General features: G+C 37.6%; 1 protein-coding gene across 1 annotated transcript in view; it reads left to right on the forward strand.

The window, feature by feature from the left end:
• ZDHHC17 (zinc finger, DHHC-type containing 17) overlaps window positions 1-23,483 on the forward strand; it is a 61,725-nt gene extending 38,242 nt beyond the window's left edge. Inside the window, exons 10-16 of the mRNA XM_009879739.1 lie at window positions 6,354-6,478; window positions 9,839-9,901; window positions 11,160-11,253; window positions 15,133-15,216; window positions 15,614-15,771; window positions 17,923-18,017; window positions 20,330-23,483. Coding sequence (XP_009878041.1) covers window positions 6,354-6,478; window positions 9,839-9,901; window positions 11,160-11,253; window positions 15,133-15,216; window positions 15,614-15,771; window positions 17,923-18,017; window positions 20,330-20,468 — 758 coding nt within the window. The 3' untranslated portion in view covers window positions 20,469-23,483. The remainder of the gene's footprint in view (window positions 1-6,353; window positions 6,479-9,838; window positions 9,902-11,159; window positions 11,254-15,132; window positions 15,217-15,613; window positions 15,772-17,922; window positions 18,018-20,329) is intronic.
• Window positions 23,484-27,492: the final 4,009 nt, after the last annotated feature.

Consider the following 27,492-nt stretch of genomic DNA (forward strand, 5'->3'; position numbering starts at 1 on the left):
TGGGTTGTGAATGTTGAGCTACTGTGAAATGCTTTCTTGTGATAACCTAACATCAACTTGAACCAAAACTAAGAATGTGTGCAACTTTAAATCAAAGTCCTTGACCATATTAAAATGGCTACTTAGCCAACACAACTTGATGACGGCCTCTATCTTCATGTAGAAGGCTGTCCCTCAAGGCTGGCAAATTGTGAGATTTTTATCCTGAAGCTCATATTTTCTTCATATTTATACCAACTTGCTTAGATTTTCTTTCTCTGTTAGACGTTCTGATAAATGTAACTTGAAGTTCGGGGTTTTTTTTGTCACAGAATAATGTTCACTGTCCACTAGGAGTAGCAACCATAGACAATTACCCTAATAAAGTCTGACTTCAGCATGTCAATAAAATACTGTACTGCTTCTGTAATTCAAGGTAGGTCCCTCAAAACCTTTGCAACAGTCTTTTTGTACACAGAAGTAGTAGTCTAAAAACTTCAGTTACTAATTGCTTTCATTAGAGCTGGTACAATTCCCTGTCACAAGCAGTTGTAGAGACTTTGTGCTCGAGGCCATCTTCCTTTAATTGATGATTTTTAATTGGAAGTCTTTGTAATAAGATTCCAAATTCATTCTTCTTCTGGAAAATTGCCCTCTAGCTTTATTGGGAAAAAGAAATTGCATGCCTGCTCTATTTTTATAGCATGAGGCACATCATTGTGGTTGGAGAAAGGATTCTTATATTTTTACAGCTTTATATGATTACTTACAGCAGACCAGAGTACTACTTTATACTCTGTAACGTTCAAGTGATAAAACTTGTCCTGGTAGTTCTCGCAAATTCTGATCATCTTTTGCTCAGGAAAAAGGTTTCTAACTTTAAACAACTACCATGAATCGCCTTACTGGAATTTTAAATTATAAATAATATGAAAGTCTTAATTCCTGCAAATATTCAGGTGCATGGTAAGAATTTTCTTTTCTTGTAGATATATTGAAGGTGTCTGGAAGATCATCTGGAAGGTTTTCTGGGTTTAATCCTAATGAGACAGAAAAGGGCAGTCAAAACAATGTATCATAAAGAACAAACACCACCGAAGATTAGCAGTGCATTTTCTTGAATTTCAGGGTGGTCACGTGAAAAATAAGTCTATAAAATCTAACGCTTAATAATATGTCTTCTAAAAGACCTATCTTGAAAGTAAATTCAAACAGTTTAGATTAATCTAGTGTACTGAATTTTTGCAAATGTTTCCATTCTATTGGATTTTTTTTCAGCAGCTTCTGAGTCTGGTATATTTGTTAAAATAGAAATCCTATTCTTGCTGGGAATGAGAAAGTTATGATCTATGTATTTATGGATATATGAGTCTATGGTCCTGTGCTTCCCTGCCTCTATTTTGCTGCTGTTTCGCTGCTTCCCTTTAAGTGTATTTTGCCCATAACAAAGGATAGTTATGTCTTGCTCTGTTAGTGTGTTCTCTAATCTTCTGCTGTTTGCAGAGTAGGGGGAAAAAAACCCTCAAAAATCCTACACACCAAATCACTATATTTTAATTTAGTTTTATTTTTAAAGGAAAAAAAAAAGGATTTAAAAGTACACTTGTAATAATGTGAGACTAGAATTTCGCGTTTCATTCTTTTTCATTAGCTTTTATGGGTAGAACATTCTCTTGTGTCCTGTAAAAGTTCAGGGCACATGTACCGAGTTCATACCTTAGTTGTTCATGCAGTCTTTTCATTTCCAGCTGAACAAATAGTGCCTGTTATGTCAGAAGGTTCTTATACTGCTCTGTTTTTCTAAGATGTCAGGATTTGCTGTAACCCAAAATATTCTCAGTATTTTTTTTGGTTCTACCACTTCCATTTGGTGCAAATGGGCGTGTGCAGTTTTTATTAATTAAGCTTTTTCTTGGTATAGCATACTCCTTGCAATGCTGAGATAATGAGATGCTGTAAGCCAGTTTCTAATTTTTGAAATAATTGTGCCCCTGACTAATACTGTATTGATTATCTTATTTCAAACATCCTTCATATATTGATGGGGTTTAGGTGAAAAAACAAACACTGCAGACTTTCAATTAGAGATAATTTTAAAAACTGAGTGTAAGAGAATTCACGATGATTTTCATGCTTTCACAAGGCTGTTAAAATAGCATAGTGTTTTAAAAACTGTAACAAGCTAATTGGTACCGCTAAGCAGTTAAAAACAAACAAAAAATTCATATTGTCAAAATTAGCTTGAGGAGAACAGTAAAGAGCCTTTCATGTATGCAGAAAGAAGCCAGTCCCCATGTTTCTAGAGGAACCAGAGACCCAAAAAACCCAAACCCCAGGCCCAGCTATCCAGAACGTCTCTTCCCGTGACTAAATACTTCTTCTAAATTAAAACCAAAATAAATTTCTGGGATGGAGAAGATGGCAGTGAATGATAGTCTTTTTTGCAAGCTAAGGGATTTTCTTTATGTTAGGTAGAAGATGGATGTAGGGAGCTTTTGCAGAGCTTCCGTTGTTTAAAAATTGATTTTGTCTAATAAATACCTAGTCAAATGAGGCTTTTTGTGGAGCTGTCTGCTGTTACCTACCTGTCCTGTTGGATCCAGATGTACAACTGTTATGACCTGGCAGGTTCATTAGCACATATTGGTCTCTGACAGCTTACGCTGGCTGCAGACCTTTCTCTTTAGGAGAAAAGGACTTTATTACTAGATTTGTAGTTAGTTGAAGGAAGCATCTTGGTATCTAATGTGTATTTCGGCTTCGTTTCAGGCTCTTGTGCCCAGAGAGATGGTGGAGTCTCCCACTCTGGAGACACTCAAAACCCACCTCAACGCCATCCTGTGCAACCTGCTGTAGGTGACCCTGCTCTGGCGGGGGGGTTGGACTAGATGATCTCCAGAGGTCCCTTCCAACCCTGACCATTCTGTGATTCTGTGTGTAGCTGGGATAGCGGGAAGCTGCACGAGTTTGGGCCCTTTAAAATAGACTGCAGCTCAAGGTGAAAAATAAGCTCATTGCATGTTTACCTCACACGTGGGTTGTGGGGTGCTTGTTTGGTTTAAATTTGCTCTTTAATGAGATGGTCTTTTTGGTTCCAGGTGGTTTCCTGGAATAATTTTCAGCCTATTGTGCTTGTTCTAATAATTAAAAGCTATTTATTAGGACTAAAAGTAGGAATTGTTTCATGAGTGTTTCTGCTTTGTCTCTCACTGTGAAAAGTGGGGAAACCTCATAAAAGATGGCAAATTAGTGACAGGGCAGAAGGTGAATGCCTGCTGTAGCACGCATTTTGCAGCCCTCGATAATATGGTAATGTGTTTTTCCTTGCGTAGTTGTAAATGAGGATGTTAGGACAAAACGAGGCACTCTCTCTGGAGAACCCGTTCTAATGCAATCCTACAAGGGTTTCTTGTGTATGGAGAGTATTAAGAGTTGCTCAAAGTTGCTAAAATATCTTTGGAAATAATCTTCAGAGGGGAGTTCAGCATAATTTTCAATACCTCTAGTGGGGACCTCCATATCTAAGTTAGTCGTTTAAGCTCTCTTCATAGCCAGCGGAGAAAAATAGCCACTTGTAGGGCATTGCTTCTCTGACTTAGTTTAAGTATCTTGATACTGAAAATAGATTGGACATAGTTTTTTCCTTTCCGTTGGGTATGAAGGCATACTGAGTGATTTAAGGTAGGTGAGATGAATCCCGCAGTTGGAGTTGTTTATCTACATCAGATGTCAGAAATATCCAGGAGAAGACAATTCTGACTTTTCTTTCTCCTTCAAAATCTGGTTGGCTTTCATCCCTTCTCCTCAGTTTAGTATAAAACTAATGAGAAATGGGTGTTTGAAGATACTAATGAAAAATACTGCTGGTTTTGTCTTTCTCCATTTGCATAGTTACTGCTCATCTATACTTAACTCTACTTTCTCATGCAGTCTGCCAGTATCTCCCATCCTCAGCACAGAAGTATCTTATTTGCCACCATTTACACTGTCAGCATTGCACTCGTCTGACACCATCGTGATAAAAGGAAAGGCAAAACACAGACTCTGTGGGGAGTCTCTAATGCTTTCTCTGTTTTTTATGGAGTAAAATGGGGGAAGGGTAAGTTCAGAAAAGATTCTGCATACTGAATTTCTACTTGTGTGGCTTGGATCCACGGCCAGCTTCTTTATCACACAGGTTGTCCAAATTTTAGCCAGTGAAAAAGCAATTCCAGAACTTTAAGGTTATAAAAAACCCTTTTACTGAATAGAAAATAAATTGTCTTTCCCCCTATCTTCTCTAACAGTCTAGACATGACGTATAGTAATTAGGAATGTGTCATATTTTTTTTCTCAGTTGTACCTTTGTTTGTAACACATTTCTGATTAAGGTATTTTTAATGAAAAAACATTTTTTACTGTTGTGGCAAAACCCCTGGTGATACTTTTATATTCTAAGGAAAATGTAGTCTCCCTCTAGCTATACAAATAAGTTGAACCAGCTTATTCTTGGCAGCAGGTAATTTTAAAAGAAAAATAGGAAGAAATTAGGTTGTATAAATTTAAAGTCAGAGCTTTTATTCTGTAATGTATCAAATAGAACTGTGAGTGTTTAGGTTATAGTATAGCTGGTGTTTCTTTCCCCCTATTATAAACTTGCTGGAAACAGCTTGTTAGAGGAAAGATTAATTAGCCTTTAGTGAGTTAATACTAACGTTCTACTACATGAGGTACATGATTAAAATTTTAACTTAACTTGCCAATATTTTTTATTAGGAATTTACAGCCAATTCTTCCCCTCAACAGAAGAAAAACAGAAGTTATTCAGGATACACTTCACTTGAACAATGAGATTTTGTTAGCATTTCAGAAGTCAAAAAGAGGCCTTACTTGTATTTATTCATATTTCCAGGTTCTTTCACATCACAAGAGCAGTACAGAAGGATTTGAGATAATGCTATTTTATAGAAATTCTGTTTTTTTTATTTAATATTTGCTTGCATCTGTACCATGTGGATTTGCTTATCAATGTCTGATGTATTTTTTTTTCTTAATACTGCTTAATGCCTTCAAAAACATTTTTTCCAAGAACTGTGTCAAACAGAAGAGAATATATTGGTACATATATAGCAGAATATATATGAGCATCTATTCAAAGCATGCAAAAAATGTTTTTTGTTGTTGTCTTTAAAGTATTATTTACCAATTCAGTACAAATTACCGCATCATGCTTGTTTTTAAGTCTTATATAAAGGGGTTTGTAATACAAACACACAATATATTAGACTTTAATTACAGTAGAAGTTCTAATGAATACTGAAGTAGAGAGAAATATTCATCTAAGTTACTCAGAATATTGTGTAATTTGGGTATGCAGTGATTTGTGCCTGAGTAATTCATGTCCTTTTTGCCTGGATAATGCTGTAGAGGCTTCTGCCACTACATCTTTGTCAGATAGAGCATCTCCTTGCAGTTATGACAGACAGCTGACAGGTATCTTTAGTCAGGTTGGTCAAGTCTTTTGTATGTTTATCAGAGTAGATAATTTTCCACCTTTTGTGGAAGAGGCGTGTCTTAAGTATTTGTTTTTTCAACATCATTGCTAAGAAATGTTTTAATTCAGTGAAGAAATGTCAAGTGTTGTAAGACTAGGCATGTTATATGGCAAGTCATTCAACACAGGAAGTCTATTTTAAAACTAATGGTTATTTTCTGTCTTTATATGGTGATTGATTTTATAAACAATTCCAGAGAATACTAAATCCTGTGGGTTTGTGAGTATTAGATGTATGAGTGTGTTAAAAATAACTATCATTCATGTAAAATATGGGTATCGCCTTGTATTAGGACCAGGTATGAGACAGTACCTTTCTTGGAGATAAGTGGTGTTGAGAGGTGAGTGCCGTGCAACAGTGGTCATTGCAGCACAATTCCTTCTATGGCTGGAAACAGTCCTTTCTGTGATCTCACGGGAATATCAAGCCACTGAAGACATAGGCAGTCAAATTACTAGCTTATAAATAGAGCTCTGAAGTGTTTATTGTGAAAACAGGAAATAGTTTTAAGAAGATAAATTTCATGGAATTTAATTTATTTAAAGGGAAAAAATAATTGCAAAAACTGCACTATCGTTATTCATTCTTTGGAAGGGTAAGTGCTTTAGAAATGCCTCATGGAATTCAGCATTTTAAAAAGTAAGTTTTCAAGTTTAAGCAGCAGAAAATATGAGTACCAAGCTAGTTCTTAAAACACTGCTGAGTTTTATTAATTCAAAAGACAGTGGCTCAACGGCGTTCATAAAAATTAAATTTATTTAAATTTTATTTCAGAATTATCAGTGGGTATTTTGAAGAGGAAATTTGGTTTTAAGCTTTAGATTCCTTGACTTCAAACACATCTCAATTTTTTCTTTATACATCTTCCATTCCTCGCGAATAGCGTTGCACTTTTCTACAATTTTGGAAAATCCTGGAAATCTGATCCAGGAATCATCAAAGCCACGGAAGAACAAAAGAAAAAGGTAAAGCCATGAGATATGTGAAACTTGATCTTCAGCAGCCTGCCATCAGTTGGTCAGCGTAGTTTGCTGTTCAGTACATGAAATTTCAATAAATTGTCATATAACAAAAGGTCTAAAATGTTGAAAAGTTTTCCTTTCACTTGTCATCCAGGTTTCTTTTTTTCACATTTGGAATATATGTTCAAGTGCTTACTGGTCCAAAGTTACGTTTAGGTCATTTTGAGTAGCAAAATCACTACTTAGATTTTCAAGATAAAAAAGTTTAAAAGGCAGTTGGGTGAAAATTAAGATTTGAAGTTTCAGAATTTTACTGAAACAAATGACCCATTATGGGATAAGTGTTAGTTGATTTGATTCTCAAAAAAATTCCAGCATTTAAAACACCTCCAGTTTTTTTTAAACTCTGTGTCTAAAAGTATTAGACTGAATGAGGATAAAAATAACCCAAACCCCAGGCAGTCTGGGGTGGAGGGTTTTTTTTCTGTTGGTTTAAGTATTAGAGAAGATACGGGTGATCTAATGATACCTTTCTAAGACTTTATAACACTATTGTTAGCATTTCTAATTTTTTTTTTTTTAAAGTACATTGTCCTCAGCAGCCAAACTCGGTATTGAATATTGCAAAACCATTCAAGCAGTAGAAACATTTTGTTTGTTTCATTTTGGGCAAGTTTCGTCGAAGCTCACATCCCACCAAAAGCGAGTTTTGTGGTTCTTCTTCACACTTGTATGTGAAAACACCTGCGTGGATTGACAGCGGACACTTGGAATTAATGGCCTTATGTAGTGATAAATGTATAATAGCCTTTAAAAGATGGTTGTGATAGTTTATGTGATTTATTTTTTTTTGTCTGATAAATTATTACTGAGTTGATAGTCAATGTGCAGATTTATTTTGCAAATTCCCTTTCTGTTATTGCAAATTTGCCAAACTAAGGTCCAGGCTAAATTCTCTTCCTTCAACTGGACTGAATTAAGTAGAGGAGTCAGCAACTGCACATTGGTTCGGATTCAGCAAATGGTACAAATATGCAATTCATTTGATCTACTTGCTTAAGTAGTTAAGTGTGGTTACAAAAGCCTTGCTGAACTGGATAGGAATTGTAAAATGCAACTTCTTCGGTTGCAGGCTGTAATGTTCTGGATGTCTTACATTGCAGCTAACCAAAAAATAAAATGATGTATTATTAGGGGCATAAACCACTGTAGGGTGCGTGTCTTACCTTTGGGCATGGTACTGCTTTCTCATGTTTTTGTAATTGGTTTCCAAATGTTTTATATTGAGTTAGCCGTTAGCTTTGGAATAAGCAATCAAAAAATTCTTTTAATTCCAGATGACCAAATTAAGTGTGTTTGGAAATGTGTAGTAAGCAAGAATTTCAGATGTTTATTGTACTGATGTGTCATGTCCTTTCTTCTGTGTTACAAAATAACCCAAGCTGACTCTTAAAATAAGTAAATAAATAATAAATAAACAATTCCAAGTTTGCAAAATAAAATATTAATAGTTCAAAAAGCACAGAAAATAGACGCAACATTTACAAACAACAAAAATGTTGCTCTAGCTTAACTGCTCCTGGGTCTCTATGCTATAATCTCTAAGGAGAGTTATATTTAAGTGGTTTATCTACTTTTGTTCGGTTCTGTTCTCCTGAGCTTTGGGGTGGTGCTTGTGGATAATACTGAAGTCCTGTGTTGGACCATTACACCACATACGTTCCTTTGTACCTCCTTCCGTTACGCTGTAGTGTAGTGTGTACTTCCACCGAAATCAGAGTAACTATTTATTAAATAGTCCAAAATATATTACGGTATCAAAACCTATATCAGCAGCATTGAAACCATGGTACGTATGTCTTGTTGGGTTTTTTACTTTCTGTTCATCTGGTTTATGTACAAGGGTTACCTCTGTGAGGGAGGCTCTTTAATTTCCAGTCCTATAGTGGGAAATGTTGGTAGAGCAGTAAAGGATGGCAGAGGGGGATGAGAAAGGGATGTAGAGTACTGAAGTTGGCAAGATGCAAGAGGGACATGGAAGAGCTTATGAATGGCAGTAGTTGGTCGGAGAGGGGATCTGAGGGGTTGCAGTGGTAGAGACAAGAATACTGGGCCAACAGCCAATGGAAATACAACAAGCGAGGAGAAAAAATAGTCCAACTTTCAGAGCTTACTGAAGAAGTGTTAGAACAACTGTAAAGATGCTCATCTACCTGAGATTGGCAGGGGAAGCATTAAGACACTGATTTACCCCTGGACTGTTGACTGTAGCTCTTACTGGTTAGTTTGAAGAAGAATTTCCATAAATTTTTCCTGACCAGTTACTAAGTGTAGTATTTTGAAGGGACGCTTTTGCGGCTTCTGTCAAGATACCCGCCTTAGTGGTCATCAGCTAATTAAGGAAGTTATGTTTATATTGCTGCGGTGAGAAAATAGTTGTAAGGGCTATTCTATTGCTTCTGCAGTCAGAAACCATGTTGATGCATAAGATATGCGTGGTTTGAAAGGCAGCAGTAGATGGATCTATTTGCCATTAGGCTATTTATGCTGAGCCAATTCCTCCTGGTTCAGGGAAGGCTATTCTGTCAAAAGACGTTTTCAGGATATTTTCCGTATGTTGCAAATGTCATTTAAGTCTCACATGGCACAATTTCAGCTGCAGGATTTTAAAACTTGTTGGAAACCATTTCATGGAATAATAGGCTTCTCCTATTCCAGCAATGAAGTGCATACTGAAGGAGTGTGCAAAATAAAAAAAGCTATCATTTAGTGTGAAGGTATAGGCATGCCGATACCTAACTCTGTGTATCACTTGACCCATATAGGTGTGACATTATCTGTAAGAGGAGGTTTGCTTTGCATTATTTCTTTCCATTCTTGAAGTCTTCGACATCTGAGGAAAGAGGTGAATATAGATTTAAAGGTTTTGACCGGATACCTCTGGAAAGAAGGTCTGGTTTCTAGACTGGCTGATCCTGCTAGCTAATTTTATTTGTATTCCTGTTTGGAAATTCAGCTGCATTTATTTTAACAGGTTTAACAACAGGTTAGTCAAACCAATGCTGATCACCGTGTGGTTGTATCAAATTCAATAGCAGCTTGCTTTTTCTCTAATTAAACCTAGATAGACTAGGAATAAGTATAAGCCAGAATTAATTTAGAAGTAAATGTGTATATTGGTTTAACATCATAGGTTTAAAATCAGATTCAGCTGAATTTAAATTGTTCTTGTGTCTAGAAAGTACCTGAAATGAATAGAGTTCCCAACCCTGGGTCTGAGAAGCAGCTATATTACAACAGTTGTCAGCATTTGTTTATATGCTAAATTCGAAATTTCTTTTTTTATTTCTTTTTTTTCTGCAGACAATAGTAGAACTTGCAGAGACAGGAAGTCTGGACCTCAGTATATTCTGCAGTACCTGCTTGGTAGTGTATTTTTCAATCAATTGCAGCACTGATTTTTTTTTGTTTGTTTGTTTTTCACGCTAGACCAAAACTAGATGTTCCTATGCTGAATTTGGCTTTGCCCTAAATGATGCAATATCAAGGGAAGGATTTATTTGTAATCTTTATTTAAGTAGTCTTTTCAATAAATAATATATCTGTACACAAAAACCCCTGCAACAATAAGAGGAAAAAAATTATCATTGCAGAAAAAACTTGCTAGTGTTGAAATCCAAGTACCCCATGTATCTACCAAGGTGGTTGGTTATACATCTAATTAGTTATGAAAGTCACTGGTGACATTCCACCACCTCTCTAACTCACAGTAAAATTATGTGGTCTTCAAGTAAAATATTTTTTTCAAAAACCAATTGTATTTCTCAATTTGGTGGCAGTTGAGAGGGAGAAAAAAAAAAATCTTCATTTTTGTAAAGCTTTTTTTTTTTGGAGTAGTTAATACTTAGTTTCACCGCAGAAAATTTACAAGAAAATCACTGCTTTAGGGAAAAAAAAAGTAACCATAGTAAATGTAACACATTTCTTACTTAAAAAGTTAACTAGCAAATCCAAAATTATCAAGGTTGTCAGTGTTACACTATAATGCTCTGACTTACGTAGAACACGAATGATGTTAATATTCCCAAAATTAAATCTGGAAAATTATTTACAGATGTGACACCTGAAATATGATGTGTGTACATACATTCATATCTCAAAACACTTAATAGCAGTTCTTTTATTGGCATTTTATATTTCTTTCAAAACATAACCTTTAAAAAAAATTATTGAGAGTAATTTAGCATTTTAAGTTCCACTGAGTTCCATTTGTTGAGTCGTATTCCCGTCTTTAGAAAATAAGCTGGAACACTTTACCTTAGAGCGCAATTATGAATGATCCTGACAGAATCGTGGAACTCAAACTCATTCTGTACTTCAGTTCTCAAAAAGCTGAAATGAGACTGGTTGCTATCCAAAGCTCAATAGCTGGAGGGGATAGGAGAACTTTGTATGAAAAAAAGAAAAAAAAAAATCCTAGAATCCAAATACATAGGTGTTTGTGTTAAATAGTATACAGATTAAGCTTAATAGCTAAGCTTGCTTTAAAAATAAGCATCAAATTTGAAGTTCTCGAAGAGGTTAACAACGGGAAATCAAATTGCATTTAAATTGAGGGTTGTTTCCTATATAAACATGTCAGTACCTTTTTGCTATTCTAAACAAGTGTTAATAATCATTACAGATACGGAAGCCAGTGAGGTCCAAACACTGTGGTGTATGCAATCGATGTATAGCAAAATTTGATCATCACTGCCCGTGGGTGGGTAACTGTGTAGGTGAGTAATTTGCTAAAGTACGGTATCGTCATAACAGATAAGGGAAAAGCTTCCGAAATCAACCCCGCATGTTGTGCAGGGCTTTGTCTGTTCTTGTTTCGTGGTGAAAGTGAGCTGGCTTCTGCCAAAGCCTGGCAAAAACTTTTGAGAACTTTTTTGGTAGAAGGAAAAGCATTGCCATGCTGAGCTTTATTTTTTTCTGTATTTGATTCTCTGCGTTATTCTCATTTGTATTGTCTATTATATACCTATCCTCTAATTCTGTTTCCTACCTATATATTTTTGTTAACTTAAACTCTAGTCATTAAAAGATGCAAAGCTTAAGTGCATTTTATGTCCACAGAAAAGGTATGTACTGATTCCACAACCGAGGATTATCCATTATGTAAGATAAAAATTTTCATCTTTGATAATTTTCTAATTTAATGGGAAGGCATACGTATTCAAAAATGAAGTTATCATAGCATTTAGATACAGAATAACTGACTTCCTATTGAGGTATTCTCTTTTTCACCCCCCAGGTAGTCATTTTTTCTCCCCAGTGACGATGAAAGGAACAGATATAGAACAGGAATAAAGTCTCTAAATGCTACTATTCCCTGTTTTACTTTTTGAGAAACTTATCTGAAAGCCATTATTATGCAGGGAGCGCTGAAAACTTCACAGCTAGGAAATGAGTGCAGCTTGCTTCACTGTTGGTTTTTTATTTTAGGACACAAGCAGAGGTAAGTTTAATCATGGGGAGGAATTAGGACCTGGATACATTGACATCTGACAGCAAATAAATGCTTCATTGTCGTTCTTCCAAATATATATAATAACGGATAGTCACAGTAGTGTGGTCTTATGATCAAGCGTGAAATAGTCAATGCTGGCATTTGAATTGTAACAGAGCATCACTGAAGTTTCGTTGAGATGGGCTTGTATCTCTCCCTTCTGCTTTACATTTCCTACTGATGTTACTACGCGAGTTACTTTTCATTTGTATTTTAGATGGTTTACAATGAAGAACTAAGAAATTTTTAATCAAAAGAGGTAGGGGGGCATAGGTTTAGCTTTTGGAGAGTGCTTAGTGACAGTATTTTTGGCAAGACGGCTGAGGACTACTTGTCAATGGGACAGAAAGATCCAGTATTTTAATCAGTAACTCAAAAAGCATAAAAAACAGCTGGGGGAGGACAAAACTTAGTTTGTGTGTATTGAGAGAGTGAGTAATGGGATTAAGTTAGATGCAGGAAATGTTTTTTTAAAAAACAGTGGTGACGGAGAAGCAGAATCCCCCTACTAGTGGTCTCATACAGATTGGGATAGCTGGAGGTAAAAGTAAACACTAGGACACTTGAAAGTATGCTGGGAAAAAAAAGCATTAGGAATCACACTATGGGAATAGCCATGGACTGTAGGGAGCGATGGTCTAAATGGCCTTATATGGCTTCTCTGTCTCTCAGATTGGTACGTGGTGACTCTGAGCGTAGGATTACAAAACAGAATCCATTCTTAAAACAGCATTTGTGGTATGTTGGCCAAAAAGGGAAACATGAATCATGCCTTTCTGGAAAGGTGGAATTTGGAAATGTTTTGTGTAGTCGTATTTGAATGTGTTAGAAGGATAAGAATTTTACTAAATATAGGATTGAGAAATATTGTAAGAGTATGTACAGACACTCTGAAATAAATCCTTTAGGGATAAAACTTGGCACATAAAGAGATTGAGAGAGAATATTTTTACCATTCTGAAGAGGCTGACAAAAAGTACAGACTATTTGAAAAATAAATAAATTGGCAATTGGAGCAACTTATTTTCATCATACCTGCAAAATTTTAGTTAAAATTACAGTGAGCAAGTTTCTAAAGGTGATTATACTCATCTTTTTAATGGAGTATCAAAATAGCTTTTTTTTTTTTACAGTTGGTTGTTTGAAAATGAAAATGGAAAAATAACAGATTTTATTAAACTTGTAGTTACGTTTCAAACACAAACCGCAGACTTGCAACAGAAATTTAGTTTTCAGGTAACAGCGTGAAAGGAGCTAGACCCAAATTTTAAACTGTTACATCACATGAGTTATGCTGACGTTGTACTGAATTGTTGTTCTGATAGCAGCGACTCAGAAGGTGGGTCTTGTGTTTGAGAAATTATCTTACGGTTTAGAATAGTGATCACTTCCCCCCCCCCAATAAAGATTTTTCTCCAAGGAGCTAAAAGTAGGAAAAATTAAGAAATTGTCTAAATCGTGCGATATAACTCCATCAGTAAAAAATCAGTTATCTTTACATATGTGTAATATAAGCACAACCATGTAAAAGAAATTAGCAGCAATTCTTACAGCATTGTTTTAACTGTGGAGGATAACTGGCTGTGTTCCTGCCAGTCCAGTGTGAAACCGTAGAGAATAGTGGTGTGTTTTACCCAATCTTATTTAAGACACAGAAGAAAGGCAGTTGCTCCGCTCTTTTTTTTTTTCTTTTTTTTTTTTCTCCAAAGTCTTTTTTTTTAACTGAGACCAAGATTGTACCTGTCTCATTTATAGTCTTAAACGCTACAGGTTTGGTTTTACCAAATACAGACAAATTTCCTGTCAAGCAGAATTTGGTTTAGTATTACTGAAGATGCTGCTGAATGAAACGTCTCACCAGATGCCTCTCAGGTGGACCTCTAGGTCACTGTTTAACTTCCATTTTTAAAAAAAAATGTCTTTTATGAAACTTAACAGTTCTGAAATTTAGAATGCAAATGAAAGTGATACCTTAGGGACATTCCCAACACTGTTTCTCATGCTCTTAGGTGATTGAGGCGATGTTACAACACATTTTATGTCTGAAGGAACTTGTTTGATTTTCAAGGAAATGTCTTGTGTTTAGTCTAGCTTGTGTTGTATGTGTATTATTCCTCATCTCTTATTTATATACTCGTTCAGTTCACTTGCTAAAAGCACTTGATTATTTTCTGCCTCCAGAGGATGCTCTTGTTTTAGCAGGCAAAACATTTGACATAATGAAGAAGTAAATGCTGTGCTGGTAGATGATGACAGCCAAACCTTTTGTAGCCCATTATCATCTCTGTGGGTTTAGTTTATAGCCTAGAGCTGTTGGAAGGTTGCAACACTGGACATATTTCACAAACAGAAGGAAGGCTGAGTACTTCAGAATTATGATGTACTCGCATAAAAGGCATCTTTTTAACTCTGTTAAGTTTAAAAATAGATCAGTCTTTTAATAACTGAATTTTCTTGCATTTAAATTCTGTCTTAAGCAGAATGGGGTTTATCCCATTCATTATTTTAGCCAGGTTGTTAGGCCTTGTCTGTTCAGTTAAATGTATTTGTTTTACAAGTTCTATTAGACATTTTATTTTTAGCTAGCTTCATCAAGCAGGTTTAAACTTAAGTTGTGAGTTAGCTTATTATAAAGGGAGGTTGTATATTTTTTCATATTTCTGTTTCTTTTAAGAGAGTGAACTCTGCAGTCTGACGGTTTTTTAATGGAATTTCAAAAATATTTTTGATGTGTAATTCCTGGCTGTTGAGGTCTCTGCAATAGCTGTCTCCAACATTGTTCGAAATATTGCCTATCAATAATTTTATTAGTTCATGAAAGAGGTTACAAATGAAATGCATTTGTGTGAATTGCAGCTGTAATGTGACAGAAATTGAAGAAAATAAAACATCGCTTTGTTGTCTCAGAAGTTAAAAAAAAAATCCTAAGCAAACCGGCTCATTTCACTCTCTTGAACTTACATTGGCTTAATATTGGAGAGTAATGTTTCTGTATACAATAATAAGCAGTACTTCCAAGCAAGCAATTAAAATTTCTGATGTAGTGTTGTCTTTCTTCTGAAAGTGTAGTAATGTAATCCCTGTTGTTCTTGTGCAACTTTAGGAGCCGGGAACCATCGCTATTTTATGGGATACCTGTTCTTCCTGCTTTTTATGATCTGCTGGATGATTTATGGATGTATCTCTTGTGAGTAAATGTGGCTTTTTGGCTTTTTTTTAATTACGTATAAATACTTTGTTTATTTCCTGGTATGGATTTTCACAGATTTTTGCCTGATCGGTGTTTTGGATTTTTTGATTGTGGAATTGAACTGCATATTAATAATTGACTATACTGGATATTTTAAGTTAGAAGATTATGTTTTTCTTGTCCTGGATTTTTTTCTTCATCACAGCCAAGTATGTGCATGTGTCATATATTCAAGGAGTTGGGAAAGGAAGAGAGAGCAAGTAAAACTATTTTGGCACATTGTAATTTTCTTACTTAATTTAATACATTTTAGTGTAGGCATTATGTTGATGTTCCATAAACATATCTTAAATCTTCTGTATGGTTTTTTTTTTACACTTTTTTTTTTCTCTAGACTGGGGTTTCCACTGTGAGACAAGTTATGCAAAGGATGGCTTCTGGACCTATATTACACAGATTGCTACCTGTTCTCCGTGGATGTTTTGGATGTTTCTAAACAGTGTTTTTCACTTCATGTGGGTGGCTGTGTTACTCATGTGTCAGATGTATCAGGTATGGAAGAGAAATTAATGTGTAATGCTGAGTCTGGGGAGTGACATAAGAATATCAGATAGGTCTGCCATTTAAATTTTAATGTTCATTATGCAAGACCAAGCGTTCGGTCTCTCACCCACACTGGAGGAGGCAGGCATCTGTTGTCTCTAGGTATTAGGCATCATACACTTCTCATTCACTTGTGCCTTTTGTTTTCACAAGAGGTTAAAATACCAACCTCCCACTTTCCATTCTCAGAATGACAAAAAGGCAAAACAGACCAGAGAAAGGCAATAAAGACTAATAGAGGATAAGATCTGTGGGTCAAACTTGGAATAGTGCACTATGTCATCAGCAGAATGAGGGTGGTAACTTCAAAGGGGGTGCAGTAATTTCTTACACTGCTTCAGTGAGATTTCTGATCACATTACTGTACTGTAATCTGACCAAACCCAAGATTTTCTTTATCCTTTTTAAGGAAAGACAAGTCATACTGAAAAGCTTTCAGTATGACTCGAAAGTCTTTCGGTATGACTTGTCAGTAACGAACTGTGAGACTTACTGATTTAATCTTTCCAGAGATCCTGGAAATAAAAATCATCCTCTAAGGCGTAGGTAAAACTTTTGAGGAAATCTAAGTTTTATCCTTCTTTCTCTACAATATTCATTATTTACCATGTATGTCAACTCCAAAATTCTCTCTGTGAGCGCGAGCCCTTCAGTCTTTTAGAGGTCTTTCCTGCCCAAGATAAATGTGCAGAGGTAACTACATGTATTTAAGGTGGCTTTCAGAGCAGTCTAACCCACCAGACTTGAAGCAGAGCAAGTACGTAACTTGCCGGGGAGCCTTCCATCATACTACATCATGATCCATTGGGTTCCCTATTGAGGATTCCTGTTAATACAATCTATGTACAGGTGCATCTTTGAATTATGCCACTTGCAAAATCCATCTCATAGTATTTGGTATCATTAAACAAAATAATTCTAGCCTTTGACTTCTTTAATAATCCTGGAAAAATGAAAACCGAACACACAGTCATAACACTTAATTTCCTAAGAGTTTTACGCATAGAAAACTTAGGATTGCTCTTGGCAAATCTCTTTGGAGTTTGCCATAATGATGAAATTGATAGAAGTGTTGCTTCTTTTGATTTGCACCTGCACGGCCCCTACTCTCGCTGCTTTTGTTTTCCTCTCCATCATAAAGTTTGGACCTATCCTTCTTATTGAACTGGCCAGAGTTATTGTCAAAACACTACATACTGTTTTAGAAAAATAATTTCAAACCTTTACTTCCTACTTCAAAAGTTGGCCGTTGAGAGCTCATTTATATACATAGATGTGAAACTTCACTGGGTTTCCTGGAGGCGAAGAAAACACTTGAGATATTAAGTACATCCAAACGAGGCAAGCCAGCCCAAAGTTAACTTCTTAAATGTTCTTGCTTTTGTAACATGCAACAGAGTTGACTTTTTATATTTCACTAGGAATTTCAAGATTTTATCTTCTGTAGTATAAAGCTGCTAAGGGACTTCTCACATTTCTGTTTCCAGTTACATCACATTACAGTAAACTCCAGTTTTATGTAAGATACCCTTTTTGGCTAACGTAGTTGGAAAGCCGTTACAGACAATCATAGCCTTTGGGCCAAATGATTCTGTAAAAAGGAAAAAACACAAGCAACAACACCAAAGAACCCCCGCTTTTTTTCTGGTCATCTTGTCTTGCAGACAGAAAAATTGTGCTACTGCGACAAATTTATAAATGGGGGGAAAAAACATTACTGGAGCTATAACCACAACGTCAGGAGGAGAAGAAAGTTGTTCAAATGCTGTGTAAAGTAACTCCTGAATCTATTCTTTACAGTACGCTTCAGCTGACAATGTAGTTAAAGGCATCTCTTATGAACTGAGAAGCCACAGTTTATTCAGTGATCATGATTTATTTCTGATCACTTTCAAAATTAAACCTTTTGCACAGTCTGGTACGGCTGTCGTATGATGTTTTATGTTGGGACCCGATAATTTCCCCAGACACAAATTCCTTCTTCAAAAGAAGGAATATAAACCAGTAAATTTGGTCCTCCGTTTTCAGTCTGGCTCATGCAGGGCTTGTTTGCATGTTTTCACATGAGCTAAATTGTTTACTGTTTTTTCCTGTCTTCAGATATCTTGCTTGGGTATCACGACAAATGAAAGAATGAATGCAAGAAGATACAAGCACTTTAAAGTTACAACCACATCTATTGAAAGCCCATTCAAGTAAGTTTTAAAGTGTAAACATATTTCTTATTTGTGTAGCCTTGCGTACATTTGAATTGTGCAGCTCGTTGAAACAGAACATACCTAAATACTTTTAGGATATTTGCACTACTTGGAATGCTGAATCTGTCAGCTGTTTTTACAGTAACACATTCTATCCAGTTAAAGGGAGTGATCAACATTTTGTAGTGACTCTACTCAGGGATGCACAAACACAGAAAAGAATGCTTTCCGGCAGTGGCTGTATTTTGCTGTATAGTTTATGGGGAAATAAATATCCTCTTTATAAATCAGATGCCCAAACCAGAGGTAATTGCTTATTGCATGGTGTCAGCGTGGACCTGGATCTTCACTTCCGCACCAGGCAATCACGTCTCCTGATTGATATTTAAAGTGCTGTTGAACTTGCTCTGTGCAGTAGCTCCCCTTGCTCCCTATACTGTGAGAAAATGATGATCAGAGGGCTGGAGCACCTCTCCTATGGGAACAGGCTGAGAGAGTTGGGGTTGTTCAGCCTGGAGAAGAGAAGGCTCTGGGGAGAACTTATAGCGGCCTTCTAGTACATAAAGGGGGCCTACAGGAGAGCTGGGGAAGGACTTTTTACAAGGGCATGCAGTGATAGGAGGAAGGGTAATGGCTTCAAACTGAAAGAGGGTATATTTAGATTAGATATCAGGAAGAAATTTTTCACTCAGGGTGGTGAGGCACTGGAACAGGTTGCCCAGAGAAATTGTGGAAGCTCTGTCCCTGGAGGTGTCCAAGGCCAGGCTGGATGGGGCTTTGAGCAACCTGGTCTAGTGGGAGGTGACCCTGCCTATGGTAGAGGGGTTGGTCTTTAAGGTCACTCCCAACCTAAACCATTCTATGATTCTATGAAAAGAGGCGTCATTTCCTGCTCAGGAGGAAGGGCACGGGCAAAGCTATTTGTGAGGAAGGAAACAGGGTGTCCCAGGAACTGAAGCGGGTGGTGCATGGGTGAGACGTGGGCTTTTGGGTATCAGTATGTAAAGGGTAGGTTGGGATTCTGGTTTCTGTAGTGATGAGGGCACACGCTGAGAGAGGGCTCGGGGACGATGTAGCACTGGGATGGGAATACAGCAGCACAGAGCCGCTTGTGGAGCCAAAGCAGGAAATAAAGGAAGGCATGTTACAAAAGGAGCAGAGAAAGGACAGAAGCACATCTCATCCTGCCTCGTATGCTGTTTCTCCTGTGGGAGTTGCTGCTCTGTCAGGTGACACCCCAGGGGAAGAGGAGATAGGAGTTCTTGTTGCAGTTTGATTTTTGTGTTAGAAGAGAATTTTGTGTGATCTTTTTTTAATATCTCTCCATAAAAAAACTTTTTGTGAGAAGCAGACGAGCATCTCTGTATGGTTGCGGCCTTCCTCCACATTAGAGTTGTAACAAAACCAGATAATTATTTTGCCTGAAGAACACAAGGTGGTGCACAGGATAGGAAAAAACTACTGCTTTTATCCCCAAATTAATGTCACCTCCGCTAACCATTTTCACTGAAATAGCTGCTATTATAAAAATGACTCCTGAAAATAACACCAGATGTCTAAAATAACTGGCTTGGCATCACCTGTCAGGTGAAGCATTGACATAAAGTAATCTCCTTGTTGCTTAGATCTGTTCTTGCTTACATCATAACACGAGTTTCTTCTCCAGGAAACTGTGATCTATTCAGCCCATGTGAAATTAAGTTAAAAAAACCCCATCATGTTGGAATGTTGATGTAGATATCTTAAATATTTGACAGTAATTGATTCAGCAGCAGCAAGTACTTGAATAGTTCATTTCATTCAGATAATGCTTTCTTAATTTTGTGTTGTCTAGGGACTTAATTCATCTTAGACCTGCAGCTGGTGAACCAGTATGTATGACAGAAATAGATATTAATGAAAATGGAAATTATTCTAAGAAGGCATTCACTTTATACTGTTTTGTCTTCCATCCATCTCTACAATGCAACTTTCCTTTTAGAAAGGCATCTGAATTACCATTCTATGCTACATGATGGTGCACTGACAATAATATGTTACATTTCTCCATACAGTTTTGGTAGACAGTGGAAGAAAGTTAGGGTCTTGGTTGTATCCGAGGATCAAACATTCATCAGTCATCATCATCAAATACTTCTTATTTGAGAACTTGCTCATCAGCAAGCACTAAGATAATTCTCATCTGAATGGGTTTTCTACAGTTAGGAGCTTAGAGGGTGAAGAACAGATTTTGTAGGTAGACAAAAAATGTACTTTGTTAGGTGAGCTCTGATATTGCTTACTAACCTGTGTTTTTGTTTTGTTTGTAGCCATGGATGTATAAGGAACATTATAGACTTCTTTGAATTCAGATGCTGTGGTCTTTTTCGGCCTGTTATTGTGGACTGGACAAGGCAGTATACAATAGAATACGACCAAACTTCAGGATCAGGCTACCAGCTAGTGTAGCACCACCTTCGTCCTGTGAGCATATCATATCTTGAGTGGTGCCTGAAAAATTTTCTCTCTCTCGAATCCGCATCCCTTGAAGAGTAGCATGCTATGTGTAGGGCTGATGATGAATCTTAAGGTACCTTCTCTTCATCAGAATTTTATTAACAAAAGTAAAAATGGACAGAATAAACTGCCAAACCTGGTAAGGAAGAGGAGGAAGATCAAAAAGGGATTTTAACAGTTCTTAACACGAGAATTATTCGCGACAGCATATTCACAGTATTTGTTGTTGGGTTTTTTATTTAAGGTCTTTCACAATGGAGCATGAGATTATTGAAGTATTGACATAAGTAGTTACGTTGTGCTGAGCAGAAAAATTTATTTCCCAATATGAATAATTCCACTGCAACAAGAATCTAGACTATGAAACTAAATTTCATGATGCAGAGTTCACTGATCGCTATGTTGTAGTTCCTGTAATGTGATTTTTTAATACAGATTTTCTGTAGTGTTATGTACATTGAAAAAATGTGCTTTTCAATACTGTTATAAACATCATGTGGTGGGAATCCCCTGTAACGTGTTAAGTTATAGCAGTAGGGCACGTCAGATAATGTTGAGAAAAAATACAACGCCCACATTTTTTGGTGATTGTTTTTTGCCACCAGTTAATGGTACAACTAAATATTTGTAATAACCCTGTTTTGAGATTATATAGTCTGAAATAAACAATTGCGCAAATAAGGAAAGCTCTTCTGTTAAAGCCCTGCTTAAATGCATGATACACCTGTAAAACTAGGTTACAGTATATAATGTTCAGGAAAAAATGGAAAAAAAATCATTATCTTTGAAGTAATTGTATAAGCAACTTACACAAATTAGCAATGTTTCAATATTAGGTTTGGTCCTCATACAGTACAGTGTAGTGTAATTAGAGACATGTTGGAAGAGAAATTGCACAGGGGAAACCACAGATGTGAAAGCAAAAATCTCAATTATAAAAAGACAAGATAAGTTTTAAATTGAATGCAAGTGCAGAAGAAGAACCCAGAGTTGTCTGAAATGCTTATTTTGTTTGGATGTAAAATAACGGAAACCAAACTTTAAAAAAAATTTAAAAAAAACATAATAGCGCACGCACACAGAAAATGTAATGCAGTGTTCTGAAGAAGATGGTGTATTGGCACGTGGAAATCACCCTTAATTTCTTTTTTTAAGTTCTCATGCTACAGATATGTTTAGAAGGTAAGGAATGATCTGAAATTGCATTCCAAAGGGGCTTTTCTTGAATGTGATGCACTGATTTTTGTTATGGTGTTTTCATATACTCATGGTGAATTGTTCACTGCTTCCTTAACTATTGTTTACAGAGAGACTGAGAATCAGGTTAGTTCTCTTCTAAGTGCTGTAGCAACCCAGTGGTTCGAGAAACCTGTGAGGGGAGTTTGGGGAGGGACCTGAAAGCAGATGTCTGAGACCAGTGTAAAGAATGTGTATCTGTATATAAATAATTTATCAAATAGTTTTCTCTCTGTGAGTGTGTGTTTAGTGTATTTAAAGCTGCTCATTTTCATTTTATTCAACCAAAAAAAGTGTAGGAAGATATCTAATGAGCTTTTAGTGATGTTCAATATTGCTGTTAATAGGCGTTATGCCCTGCAAATTCACTGCATGTTTGATGCTTGGCAAAATTAGCGTTTTCTGTAATATGCAGATTACAGGTAATAAAGCAATCTAGTGGTATTCCCGGCCCTTGCCTTAGTAAGAGGAGCAGTGAAACTGTAAATAGTTGATGTTCAGTATTTGCAAGTAAACATTTTTTCTGTAGCTGTTCATTGATCTCAAGACACACACTTAGTTTGCAAGTACCAGATATCAGGATTTACAGAAGTGCAGCATTAGAGTACTTGAATGTTTAATACTGGAAAAATCAACATCGTCTTGGACGCAGTTTTAATGGGAGAGGTTTGGGTGTAGGGGCGGCAAGAAGCTTTTGCTATTTTTGTCAGACAAAATTTGCAATCCTAATGAAGACACGTTCTATTTCAGTGAAAACTGTTGACATTTCAGATTTTTTTTCTAATCAGAAAAAAGCATGAAGACTTTACGATGTCGTTTATTTTAATCACCAGTAACGTTCTGCCTATTTGTTCATATTTTTTCTTTTCACGTTTCTTTTGGGGGTCGGTTGACTTGAAGAACGTCAATCCACTTTATCAAATATCGCCTCGCACCACACCAGAAGAGCAGTTCAGTACATGATACAAGTTTTGGTTTTAGTTGCCCGGTAGCGTTAACTGCCATGAATTGTGTCATGCAGTCCATGTCCAAAATGTTTGCAAAAGAAGAGGTGATCTTTGGTAGTACGTAGTGAGTTCTGCACTGTTTACTTGTTAATAGCTCTCTGGTGATGGTTTTGTTGAGACCTGCAGAATTTGAGCAATAGCGTAGGTAGTTGTGAAAATTAACTTGCATATATGGATTTGGGATGTGTGAAGTTTCCAGTGCAAAATGTAACTTGTCTTGAGTAACACTGAAATCGTTTGATGTGAAATCATAAAATCAAGCAGGGGGGAGCCAACTATGCAGCATCTTTCTGTCAAGTTATCAAACTTACAATTCACTTGTTGAACCAAAACTGCATTGCTTCTGAAACTTAACAGAGCTGATCCAGACCAACAGCAGATCAGACCAACTTAATCTGACATAGGTAGAATAAATGGGAATTTTGTCTTGGCCCTAAACATGTGCTGTTTCTTTGCAGGTTTCTGTATTCTTTGATGTCCACCAGATATTTTTTTTTCAATTAATGTGTAAAACAGCATCACTACATTTTAAGCTATGGATTTTTTTGTATATTCTTTATTTATAACTGTGCCAAGTATTATTTTAATACTGTCGAGATCTTGATGTATTACATTGTGAACAAAAAAAAATATCTGTAAAATGTTTAATAAATTAGCTCTCCTTACATAAATTAAATCTGTTAAATTTTGTAAGTTATTAATCAAATAAATATTGACTCTTAGATGCAGTGTTTGTCTTGACTTGGGGTGTGATTTCACACGGTGGTGTTTATGTCCAATTTCAGAAGCTGTACCGTGGATAATAGCTGCTATCTTGCATCTTATTTTAGTAAAGTCCATTTCCAGAAGGTTTTAAAGGTGTCTTAAAGAGAGCATGCACCCAGTTCTGGGCTGATATGAAATCCTGTAAACGACTTTACTGGGTTTTGGTAAAGTAGACCTTTTTGTACTGCCAATTGTAGTTACTATTCACTAATTGGATACTCCTTTCTTTTGAGTAAAGGTGCTGGCAAGTTAATGTTTCTTAAAGGAGAATTGCTTTTAGGGAGCGTTTCAGGTGGCCAAATGCACATATTTGGTGGTAATGACATTTGAGGTATTCTGTGTGTGAACAGAACATCCACGCAGGGCTAGGAGGTACGGTCAAGATGTGTGCTTCTAGGTGGCACTTGCGGGACCGAATACCTTGACTCTTCTGGTCCGTGCTGAAGGTTAGATTTTGAGTAGAAACAAGGTAACCATCCAAGTTGGAATTTAGTCAGGATATTTATAACGAGCAATATGTATTAAAGTATAAGGCTAGGACTTGAGAGCACACCTAATGGGGAGAAAAAAAGTCTCTTGTCTTTTCTGCTGGGTGTGGGTTCAATGTTGACATCGATTGAGAGTTGTTGCTGCTGTTCTCCTCTTCCCCAAGCAGTGGTTCTGGTGAGGCTGGGCTCAAGCTCACCTCTGCTGACCACCCTTTGACTTGTCTGGTAAAGATCAGGGAAAGTACTTTCTGTTTTAAAATGGACATTCTGTACTGAAGATCTCCATCAGAGATTCGCAGTGCTCCATCAGAGTGGTTGCTGCTCTTGGGAGGTATGGGTGGGCTCCTGATGGCTTGAAAGCTGGTTACTGGGTTTGTTTTATTTGGGAAGAAGCCTGTTCTCTGCACCCTCATTATGGCTTGATTAGAGTTCACTCCCTTGCACCTCCCATGAGTTGCCGTTAAGTGAAATCAGATTTTTTTTTTTTGCCGTGAAGGCAGATTGCTTGCATTTGCCTTTTATACACCTTTGGCTACTGAACAGGGATCAGTAAAAATTGCACCAATTCCAGGTTGATTTTATTTGCATTATCTTATAAACTTAGTGCCCTATTCACATTGCCTCCAGACCATGAAGTCAAGGTACTTTTCAGAATCAGTCTCTCCTGGAATTGGGGCTCCAAACCGAGACTAACTGAAAGCATTACTCCTGCCTGGGCTGAGTGTTTATTCATCAGTGGTCTGTTGCTGCTGAAAAATTGACAGTTAGGAAGTGAAAGCACTTCAGTGTAGGGTACTCATTTCTCTTGACAGGTATATTGTCTTTATGGTTACAAGTTTTCTTTTTTCCTTCATTACTTTATCTTTCCGTAGTTAAATTATATAACTTGCTGGGACATAGAGCAGTGGGGAGCTGTGAGCTATCGCTGTGACTCCCTCCAGGAAATGAAAGGAAAGCCCATGATTTTTAGTGGTTTAAATCACTTCCGATCGTTTCTTCTGTTCATTTTTCGAAGAATTGGAAGCCGGTTTTTGTAGGTAAATGAACAATATGTTAGATGCCTGGTTTTGTCAGCATAAATTGCACCTGCCAACTCTGCTCATTTGGGCGGGTTTAGATCCATACAGTAGCTACATTGACTAACAGAGAGCGGTTTCATCTGCTCAGTAGTGCGTCGAGCATTATTTTGGTTTCTAACTATTGAGCGGTGCTGCTCAGCATTTTATAACGCCGTTCCTGAGAAGAGGAAGCACTCCCATCAGATAACAAAGCTATGGAAAGGGGATATTGTCATTTTTTTTATGTCCTGGGCTGCAGGGGCCTGAGTACCGCTTCTGAGTTAGAGCTGTCCTTGTTCAGGTTGGAAGAGTCAGAGAGGACCAACCCTTCCTGCACGACTGTCAAGTTGGCTTTATTAATTTTTTTAGGAGAAAAGTATTAGCATCATTGTTATGAGTAGGAGGACCAAAGGTTTCTGCCCAGGTTTCCTGGGCTGTGCTGTTGCTTGCTGTCTCACTCCCACTCCAAATGTGTGCTGCTCCTGCCTTACTGTTGTCTTTTTCAGTTGTAATCTTTTCCTCTCTGGGAACCGTACAAGCTCTTGGCTCACGTTTTGAGCTGGCTGTCTGTTCTTCCTCATATCCACATTGTTCCTTTGTAACCCGTACAAAATGCTCTTTGTGTATTATTTTGACTAGTACGTATTTTTCTAATTAGGCTTTTGGCTTGCACTGCTTCACTACCTCAGACTGCAGACGTAGATGTTGCTTGAAACTCTGCCTTAGACCATGCTGACACACTTGCTTACTATTTTTTGTAGCATTCCCCGTCTTGTCTTGAATGTGTCCCCATAAATTCACTCCATGAAGGGTCCCCCCCGCCACCCCGAGGTATCAACCTGCTTCCCAAACCAGGTTTCAGATCTCATCTTTTCTTTAACTAACTTCTGTTGGGCATGATGAGAGTCAAAACTGAACCTCCTCCCTCCACCCCAGAACACTGTGAGGGTTGTAGCCACCGGGACGGAGCTCGTGCCTCCCCACAGGTGTGGTCGGCCTCTAGTTGAAGCCCTTGACAGTGCAGTAGCGTGGCCTTCACTGGAAGGGATGGAAAGAAACTCCTACAACCGCCTGTTGCCTGCTGGAGCTCAGGCATGCTCCCTGAGCTACAATTAGTGCTTTTAAGCGGCGTCAATGCCCAGATCTCATGCCTCATCCTTACTGTAGGCAAGAGCAAGCCATGAGCTTTGCAGAAGAAGCTTGGCGGAGGAGCCTGAGCAGCACACTGGTGAAGGTCTGCTTCAGGCGCTCAAGGAACTTGGGACTAGATATAATTAAAAACAAACAAACAAAAGAAGTGCTAAGGTGTTCATACTAAATACTCGTAACTTGCCTAAAAATAGGGCAGCTTGCCTCAAAGGGTGATTTTTTGCATCACAGTTTTAGGTTTAAGTACCTGGGTCTCCTGTTGAGGAGGTGACTCCCATTTGCTTCACAAAAAGTGCATTAATTGCAGGTGCTATCAGCTCAAACCTCACAGGCTCATGGTGGGACCTGCTCCAGCCCCCAAAAGAAGCCAAGCTCTTCTGTGAGCTTTCCACTCAAGAGCTGGATAAGGCAAAAGTAATTGTCTCCTAGTTGTAGACCTCTAGGAACTGCTGCTAATAAAGTCACGTTAGCAGAGGCAAAGATCCTGGCTGTTACAGCTTTCACCCAACTGGTGTGTTCACATGGAACAGATCTACACTGCATTTGATGTGTTTAATTGCTATTACTCCTTGCCCAGCAACTTGAGTTCAACTCTCGTTAGCTACCAGGGCGTTTAAAGGCAGAATTTTATTCTGCTCTGTTATTGCACCACTACTCCCTTACCAGGCACCACCCTCAAGAGGCCAAAACCCCTCCACCATCTTCAGGAAACTGAGGGTTGTAACACTACTGAGAAAAGGTCAAAAACTTCTCTTAAAGCTGAGTTTGATGTGATAGTCCAGATCTTGGGCACCTCCTGAGTAGGGACAGCATTAATCTGCAGCTGTCTTGGTCAAATACGCCTTCTGCACAGTAAGTCCTGTGCATTGTAACACCTCCATACCAAAGCAGGTGCAAGCCTGCAAAATTACAGCGAAAAGGGTTTGTTTTCCATTCACTAGAGGCTCTAGCACAGAGACCAACAGCCATTTAGGCAGCTACTTATAATCCATCACCTTCAGAGCTGTGTCACTGCACAGAGCAATAGATTAAGATTTACTACTGCTATGCAGTGAGCAGCTAGTTGCCTTGCACAATGGTGTGACGCTGGAGGACTGTCACTCACCTCTGAAGGCCACAGCCAGCGCTATGTACGTCCAGCTTTCAGTCACACTGGGCTTTCAGTGAAGGTGCACGCCAAGCCTGTCACTCTGCCTCCACCCCTGCACACCTGAAGTACCCCAACAACACTCCCCGTATCTTTTTATTGCTGACAAAGCGCGTAACGCTTGGC

This window comes from Charadrius vociferus, unplaced genomic scaffold (assembly GCF_000708025.1).
Source record: "Charadrius vociferus isolate BGI_N301 unplaced genomic scaffold, ASM70802v2 scaffold90, whole genome shotgun sequence".
NCBI classification, from domain to species: domain Eukaryota; kingdom Metazoa; phylum Chordata; class Aves; order Charadriiformes; family Charadriidae; genus Charadrius; species Charadrius vociferus.